Here is an 8180-nt window from a genome sequence, read left to right as displayed (position 1 = left end):
ATTATTATTATTATTATTATTATTATTATTATTATTATTATTCTCTATTACTTGCCACTGAAATCTGCAATTTCGGATGGACTTTGTTTACATTGTATCTATTTGACCTGCGCAGTATTACGCAACGCTCTCCACGTCGCTGACGTCATGACGCCACCAGTGTCGGGCGGCATTTTGAAATAAACACGGACATTGTATGTTTTGTATGTTTAGAAAAAAAGTTTGGATTTACTGAACATGGTAAGTTGTAACCCCGTGAGTTTCACCTTATTGATTTTCGTGTTTCTGTTTAATTCTGTATTTTTAATATCTTATGTTTATGACAATGAACATCGGTCCGTGCTAACTGACGCCGCTCTTTAGTCAACTTTTCTCGATTTATAATGTAACGTGACTTTGCGCGGACACTGTTAGCCGTTTGCTGGCGGTTTTCTGTGTATTGAAGCGGGTATATAATTGTCATGTTTCGGCCTGTGTTGCTTCCTCCTGCAGGGTGAGGTCCGGGCAGAGAGAAGAGCTGCTGGACAGCTCTCAGAGGCCGCCGAATCGGAGCTGGTGCAGCAATGTGAGGAGCAATTTGCTCAACTGGAGAAGGTAAACCATCTTTCCGCTCCATGAAACTTTAGAGCAAACAAACAAATAATAAATATTGATGTCATGTTTGTCTGCAGCTCCAGAATGAAATCATACTGTGTGAACCAGACATCTGTGAGAATCACCAGGAACAGGTCAGATGGTTAAAGGTTTCCATCTTCTGCATTCATCCTTGTATTTCTATGAAAACGAGACATTTCTGTAAATTTTCGAGGTCATTTACTGCTTTGACACACCTCAGTCAAATAATTAGTATGTTAACTGGATGGTACAACAATGACTGCTTTGTATTTTGAAGGTGGGACACTTCCCTTTATTTATTTATTTTTTTTAGCCACACTGCACGCCATGCAAAGCTATTCCAGATTTCACTCAATAAATAGTGTATTAAATAAATTAGCATAGTTACACACTTACTCATTTTACTCACACAAACAAAAGCATAACTTCGCTCGCCGTTTTGCACATAATGTGTGCAAACTGAGGATTGTAGTCTTGCTTCTGTGCAGCAGGTCTCCCTTTAGCTTGTTTTAGAGGGAAAAACTGGAAGGAAGGTCACAAACTTCCAGTTCCCAGATGATGACTTTCCCCTTTCTGTACCAGAACTTGTTAATGCGAAGACTGTTTTTAGTTTGTCACCTTATTTTGCGCTTTGCCACTATATCTGTTTTTGTGATTGAATGATTTATTGTGGTGGTGCCCAAAGCTGGTCCTTGGGACTCACTGTCCTGCATATTTCAGATCAGTCTTAGGATGAACGTTTGTTGGACCAATCAGTTGTTCTGATAATTAATCGGACAAAATTTCTGCACATTTTTCTTATAACTTATAAAACCTTTTTATATACAATATTAGAAATGCATTAAAAGATGCAAATGTCAATTTCTTAAAAAAACAAAAAACATTTAATAGCCTAAAATGAAGCAACATAGCATTTCTGTACTGTAGGCTTGATCATCCTCAGTAGCAAAGCTTGCATCTAAATAAATACTTCTGCCATCAACAGGAGAAGAGCTCAGCACTTCCTGCTTGACTTAAAATCAGTACAGGGTAGAGATAGTGTGTTGATTGATTTTTGGATTACCCTATTACAGATTGGATAGCAAAAGGTAAACCAGGTGAAGATAAAACTGTCACTTGTTCTGATTAGCACATATTTACAATTTTTCAAATGCAAAATGTATATTTTTCTTTTGTACAATTGCGGCTCAGTTAATGCTCTGAATATGTTCTTTAAACAGCTTTGAGTCTGTAGTCTAATCGATTACTAAATCAGCTGACAGTGATTAATCTGATTAATCGTTTCGACTCCAATGCACCAAAGGGGTGGTATGATGGAAAAAAATATTTCAGCTGTGTTAAAATTGCAACTTTTAGAACCTTGCTTGTAACTTCACAATTGGTACAAGTTCATTCTTGCCTGGTTCTTCAGTTGATTTGTATGTTGTTGCTTTCAGGTTTGTTTATTTAACTTGACTTTTTTATTTTTATTTTGTTTTACTGTGTATTTTCACATGTAACAGTCAGTAAGCAGACTGGCGGCTACAGATGCTGAACTGAAGCTGTGGATGTCCATGCAGCCGAGCTGTAAGTCCTCACTTCTCCCACTGCAATGAAACCATTGCATCATTCTACTATTTACAGCCTGAATGTTAATATTAATATCACACACCACAGTCTCATTGCTATCCTACATCTTGTATTGCTGTTACATTTTTGTCGAGTTTGTCATATAAGGAAAATAAAACGTGCAACGATGTCAAATTTGACTGAGTTTAAATGTTTTTGTTGACTGATTTTTCTTTTTTTTTTTTTTTTCTTTTAACCTCCTCCGCAGCGCTTGCGGCTAACGCAGAAATTTTACTTCATGCAGGAAAAGATGAGGTGTGTCCATGTGTGAAACAAAAATTCCTTAGAAATCATAAAACATTCCCCTCCCTCCCACTTTTCTCAAAACATGTCCCACGTGTCGTCCTCTGCAGATGCTCAAGCTTTGCTCCGAACTGGAGATGGTCGTTTCTTGTTGTGAAGCCAAGAGAGACAAATTGAGAGAGACTAAAGAGCTGTGCGTGACCTTTCCATTACCCGGCAAAGCTTTCCTTCACTACTTTCTGGTTCATCAGAGCACATAAATGTTTCCCAGGACTCAATGGACGAGACCTTTCTGTGACTTCGCACTTTGTGTTTCGCCTCGTGCTTTACAGAGAGCAGAAATGGCTGGAGGAGAAGAAGCAGGTGCTATTAGCTGCCAATGATCATACCGAACGACTTCGGGTGGAAAAGGAGAAATATTCAGAGCACAAGTGAGTGCGATGGCAATGTGACGCCAAATGAAAAGAGACATTCGAGGTTCCCATGCGGCCTGGAAGGTATCCATACCTGATTTATGGATTTTCCAGGTCTGGATAGGTGTGGCGGGAAAAAAATATGTTTAATTCCAGGAGTATTCCCTATTTAATTGAATAAATTAAATGCAATTTAATTTATACAATTAATTTTTAATTGTATAAATTAAATAGGGATCCTTCCATCACTCCACTAATCTTTCTCTATGTGAAATTTTAGTTTAAAGTGCAAAATGTAAAGGAAAGCCTGGTGAAATTAAGTATTTATAGATTACCACAGTGACTCTCTGGTTATATTTATGTTCCTTCAGCATCCTTCTGGAGACAAAGGCCAAAATCCAGAAAATGAAGACTTATCAGGAACAGCTGATGGAGTCGCTGGGAGACATTCTGGAGAAACATGTCCCTCTCCCTCAGGACGAGTCTACTGCCAGCAAAAAGAAGAAGGTGGGTTAACCTGCCGCAGTGTGGATAATAAAGTGTTTGTTTTATATATTCCATTTTTTAAAATGTATTTTTTATTTTCAGAACATTCCCCTGAAGATAAGTGAGGACCTTGTTTCCCTCAGTAAAATTCTTGAGGTGGGTGTGCGATGTCGTTCTATTTTAACATTGACATGTTAAAATAGTCAATATTTCAATAGTTTTCTACTTTTTTTGTTAACAAAATTTGAGTTAATCGCAAACAAAATCAATATTGTGAATATTTAATTCACAATATTGATTTGTGAATCAATACTAATACTAAAATACTAATTTATTCCCTGTTGTTCTACTTTACAAGATAATGTAAGTTGTGGCTGTTTGCTGTAGGCGGTCATAAAAATAGCTCAGACAGTGAAAATAAGTAGGGGTGCACCGATTTATCGGCCGGCTAATTTCCTTAATTTTGGAAGATCGGTAATCGGCTGATTTTTACATGTGAAGCCGATCTTATCCGCCAATATTATCAACCTCGGCAAAAGTCTAAAAATCAACCACTGTGCTTTTCTTTTCTCCTGTGGGAGAGGTTTGACTGACAAACCGGCCGACCAGGTCATATCTGTACATTTACAGTTAACAATAGTCACCCTGTTGTTGCCAGTTCAGCAACTTTCTTGATATATTCAGCAACATTTCAGACAAAAAACTGGCATTGGACAAAATCGGAATCTGTAATTAGGCTTTTCAAAAGATCGGTAATCGGCGATCGGCCAGAAAACTGCAATCGGTGCACCCATAAAAATAAGTAATTACATCAACATGAGCTGCAACATGTAGCTTCCTTTCTGGTTTAGCTAAATCAGTTCTAGTGCTAAACTAGTGCGAGTGTTTGCTTAGCATCAGTTCTGATTTCACCGCTACAAACTATTACTGTGGCACTGATAAACAGCGCAAGCAGTCAAACTGTAGTCAGTGCCATATGTAAAACTCTTTGGTTAGTTGCACTTTTGTTCTACTTTTATTAAAGACAAAAACAATGAAAACACAAAGCTTCAATGTTATGAAAAGGTTTTCATTTTCTTTTTCAATCCCCTCCTATGTTACATTACTAGTAAAGCAATTTACAATGTGAAACAAAGGTTTATCAAGGTTTTATTTTCTCTCAGGTCTTTAGTCTTTGCTTTAGCCCTAAAAGTGTAAGAATGAGAATAAACATGTAGTTAAAATCACTCATTAAGCTGCATCCTGGAGGTTTTTGGTAACTGTGATGAAGCTCCTTGTTCAGTGCATGGCCTGTTTTTACTTGACATGTTTGTTCCAGAACAGTCTAAGAAAACCCAAATACCTCTCTATGTCGACAACACCTGCAGGTTCTTATGGACAAAGTCATGAACACGCCGCACGACCCTTATGTTACGATAGATCACACGTTCTGGCCACCGTATGTGGAGATGCTGCTTCGATATGGGATCGCAGTGAGACACCAGGAGAACAACTTCAAGATCCGCCTGGAGACCTTCTTCTAATTGACTGATGTTCAAATTTTTACTCTTTAATTTTCTCAAGCACAACACATCAGTCAGTGTCTTTCATTTGTGTGTATTTGAGCCCTACAGTTCTTTGACAACCGTCTGAAGAACCGAGACAAGAGAGTTACTTTTTGTAAATATGTATTAGTTATACAACTCATTTCTGTTTGTGTTAATTTAGTTCTTATTGCAAATATAAGATATTCTGCATTTGCATGGGCACCATGTGCTATTTTGATAAGTCTGAGATTTTAAAGTTCTTGAAGTGTTTGTGATCTTAGCAGATGTTTTATTGCTGTTCACCGAGCAATAAAATAAAACGGGATCTTCACTTCTTATTTTGGCATAAAAGCTAGAAAAGTTAAATTTAATTCAAACCATCAGTCACCTAATTCTAATAAACGTTTTGTCTGTACTTTATTAATATTTGTTTCTGAATGTTTATGCTTCTTTAATAAACACATTTTTATGTGCTTTGCTAGATTACTTCATTGATGTGTGTGTATATATAAATTTAAAAGACAGCACTGAAGGTAATTTCCAAGATGCATTTTTAGTCTAGCTTATACTTCCGAGGCAGAAAAAGCAGCAAATCAAATGTGTGCCTCAAATGATACTAAATATTGATGCTTTATACACAAATTTTATGCATTATAGTACTCGCTTGATTCAAAAACCAACTATAAAGGCTTTTACTCTTATCTTGGATTCTTTTTCACCTGTAAGCGTTATCAAGGTCAGTGAGTAATGGTAACTGCTTTACTTACAGGTGATTAATCTAAAACTGATTTGCTGATCATTTATTTTAAAACACTAAAGTTAAATTGATTTCCAAATAAAAATACTTAGTATGTGTTTTTATTGGTGCGTTCAGAAAATTCTCAATAGTAATTATAATTACTATCCAGAATTTTATTGTTTTACTAAACATAAATATAGTGGAGTATAAAATGTCAACCTAGTGTCAAGAATCAACGGAACAGACAGCAGCTAACTTGTACAAATTATTTACTGTAATAATTTAGAAACCATGTAAACGTTCTTAAAAATTTAAAGCGTAGTAATCAAAACGTATGCCACTCTAAGCACTGCGTCAGATGACGTCAGAACGCTCATCCAATCCGATGAGTCCGCCTCGTCAGCTTTAGGATTCCTGTGGGCGGAGAGGAGATTCCGGTTCCGGGTGTCTTCATTTCCCAGTCGGAGGTTTTTAGACCTCCGATTATGATATTTTACCATAAAACTTCTCTTCACTGACGACTGATTAAAATACCAATTGCTTCACTGAAACAAGCCCCGCTGAAGCAGTGAACATGACGACCCGCTCGGAGAGAGAGAAGGCCCAGAAACTTAACGAGCAGCACCAGGCCATCCTGTCCAAAATGCTGAGGGAGGAAGACAACAAGTACTGCGCCGACTGCGAAGCGAAAGGTGCGGCGTTCACTCCGCACAGTGTTTTATTGGTTTTGTGTAAAATGTGTAGTCCTTTAAATCTATCGGCAGAGAAATAACAGCACCGCCTTACCGTTGTGTTGCTCTTCTAAGCTAAACGGCTCAAACTGGTCAGCTGACATTTCTTACCCCTAAGCTAAACTAAGTTGCTAAGTAGCGAGCTAACTTCTGTAAATCTACCTAAGCTCCCCCGCTGCTTCCCTGCACCCGCCGCTTTAATGAACACCGACTCATCTTCCCTAGAAAACCCTGACTTGTTTTCTTGTTGGGACACATTTTTATTGCTTTCCGTTCTGGGACCTCAACATGATCGAACATGTTGGTGTCGTTCCTCTGGAAACGTCTCACGTTATCACTGTTTTCCGCCCTCAACAGGTCCAAGATGGGCATCCTGGAATCTGGGAGTTTTCATCTGCATCCGGTGTGCAGGCATCCACAGGAACCTGGGAGTACACATATCCAGAGTGAAATCAGTCAACCTGGACCAATGGACCTCAGAACAGATCCAGGTACTGTTTCCTGTCTTTGACTGAGGTTAGCAAAGCTTTCAAACGCATGGGAGGAGTATCATCTCAAAGAGCCTTTAAATGATACCAGGACATAAAATTCTGGGGAAATTTATGGTCAATTAATTTATATTGAAACATGTGATGAATTTAAGACATTGCCATAAAACATTAAAAGATTATCCTCAATATGACGTAGCTTTTTATAGTGGTTCCACATATTCATGTGTTGATTTCTAACATTCGTATTAATAATCAAAGAGGTTACATTAGTTTCAAGAGGATGTGATATTAGTTCTGTAAAAACTGGAATATTCAGACCTTGACTAAAAAGGCATTCAGCTTCCATTAATTTTCAAAAGAAGAACAACTAAATTCTTAACAATAAATTAAGTACTTTCTCTTTTTTTGTGGAATCTACACTTTGTATCAGCTAAGTAGGTTTATTTTTATGTATCCTTTTATTTGCTGGAGCAAAAACTTCAGAAACAAACTCACTTACAGTCTTTGCCCTGCTTCTAATTATCTTGTCTGTTAGCCGTCTATTGATGTTGCAGTGATGGAATGTTTAGCATTTAATTATTGTTTTCATTTTTGATGTGCAGACTCGAAACAATAAATAAATGCTGAACACCAAAACTTTGATTTTGAAATTTGATGTGTTTTTAACTGACCCAGATCTAGTTCACACACAATTGACATGATTTGCACAGTTTGTGATTTGTTATTAGAGGAATGTCGTCATTTTGACTAGATTGTATTTTTCCTATTTTATTTTTCAATTATTTTCTGTTTTCCAAATCCTAGAGCATCTTCAATCTTGACGCAAAGTGGTTGAATATTGCAACCTGCTCTAATGAATCTTATAGGAAAATAAGTTACTGCTTATAGCTTGGTATTTTCAGCTTACTGGTAAATAGAAATCATTATTTTCACCCCAGTTCAAAAATAAAATGGCTAAATAAAATAAGTAAGCTATCAGGAATATCAACCAGCAACCAATCTTTTTTAAATATAGCCACTATATATATATATATATATATATATATATATATATATATATATATATATATATAAAATCATGTTGTTTAGCCTCTAATTGAAAGCTCTAATTGTAGCTATGGGAATCTGACACGCCTGTCACAGAGATTTGTTGTTTGTTGTGTCATTTGAAATGAAAGTAGCAAAGAAAGCACTGAACTGAACAGCAGCTGAAATCTGATCCCAGCGAAGAATTCAAAAATGTTTCACTGTCAAAACTACTGGATGTGAATTCAGGATAATCTACAGACAGAAAAAAGCTGCATCTGCCCCTTTCAAATGTTATTATT

General features: G+C 36.9%; 2 protein-coding genes across 4 annotated transcripts; both read left to right on the top strand.

Moving 5' to 3' along the window:
• Positions 1-123: 123 nt before the first annotated feature.
• On the top strand, positions 124-5371 carry LOC106943375 (centromere protein K-like). 3 transcript variants are annotated; one of them, XM_015026682.1, is made up of 11 exons: positions 124-255; positions 493-594; positions 672-728; positions 2118-2181; positions 2432-2478; positions 2577-2659; positions 2799-2897; positions 3251-3386; positions 3468-3521; positions 4733-4903; positions 4937-5371. In XM_015026682.1, the coding sequence occupies exons 1-10, from the start codon at positions 238-240 to the stop codon at positions 4886-4888; spliced, it is 816 nt and encodes a 271-aa protein (XP_014882168.1). In that variant the 5' UTR covers positions 124-237; the 3' UTR covers positions 4889-4903; positions 4937-5371. The 3 variants fall into 3 exon arrangements, with proteins under 3 accessions (XP_014882168.1, XP_014882167.1, XP_014882169.1); XM_015026681.1 differs by having other exon boundaries at positions 4733-5371; XM_015026683.1 differs by having other exon boundaries at positions 125-240; positions 4733-5371.
• Positions 5372-6017: 646 nt separating this feature from the next.
• On the top strand, positions 6018-7210 carry LOC106943376 (stromal membrane-associated protein 1-like). Its single transcript, XM_015026684.1, has 2 exons — positions 6018-6322; positions 6719-7210. The coding sequence occupies exons 1-2, from the start codon at positions 6205-6207 to the stop codon at positions 6874-6876; spliced, it is 276 nt and encodes a 91-aa protein (XP_014882170.1). The 5' UTR covers positions 6018-6204; the 3' UTR covers positions 6877-7210.
• The last annotated feature ends 970 nt before the right edge of the window (positions 7211-8180 follow it).

This window comes from Poecilia latipinna, unplaced genomic scaffold (assembly GCF_001443285.1).
Source record: "Poecilia latipinna isolate Pla-1442-1.1 unplaced genomic scaffold, P_latipinna-1.0 Scaffold5217, whole genome shotgun sequence".
Lineage (NCBI taxonomy): Eukaryota > Metazoa > Chordata > Actinopteri > Cyprinodontiformes > Poeciliidae > Poecilia > Poecilia latipinna.
Note: the sequence above shows the minus strand (reverse complement) of the source record. Positions and strands in the feature narration are given on the sequence as shown.

Coding starts and splice junctions, on each gene's coding strand:
- LOC106943375 (XM_015026682.1), top strand. Junction 595..671: donor AATTTGCTCAACTGGAGAAG/GTAAACCATCTT, acceptor GTTTGTCTGCAG/CTCCAGAATGAAATCATACT. Junction 2,898..3,250: donor GAGAAATATTCAGAGCACAA/GTGAGTGCGATG, acceptor ATGTTCCTTCAG/CATCCTTCTGGAGACAAAGG.
- LOC106943376 (XM_015026684.1), top strand. CDS start 6,205: ATGACGACCCGCTCGGAGAGAGAGAAGGCCCAGAAACTTAACGAGCAG. Junction 6,323..6,718: donor CGCCGACTGCGAAGCGAAAG/GTGCGGCGTTCA, acceptor CGCCCTCAACAG/GTCCAAGATGGGCATCCTGG.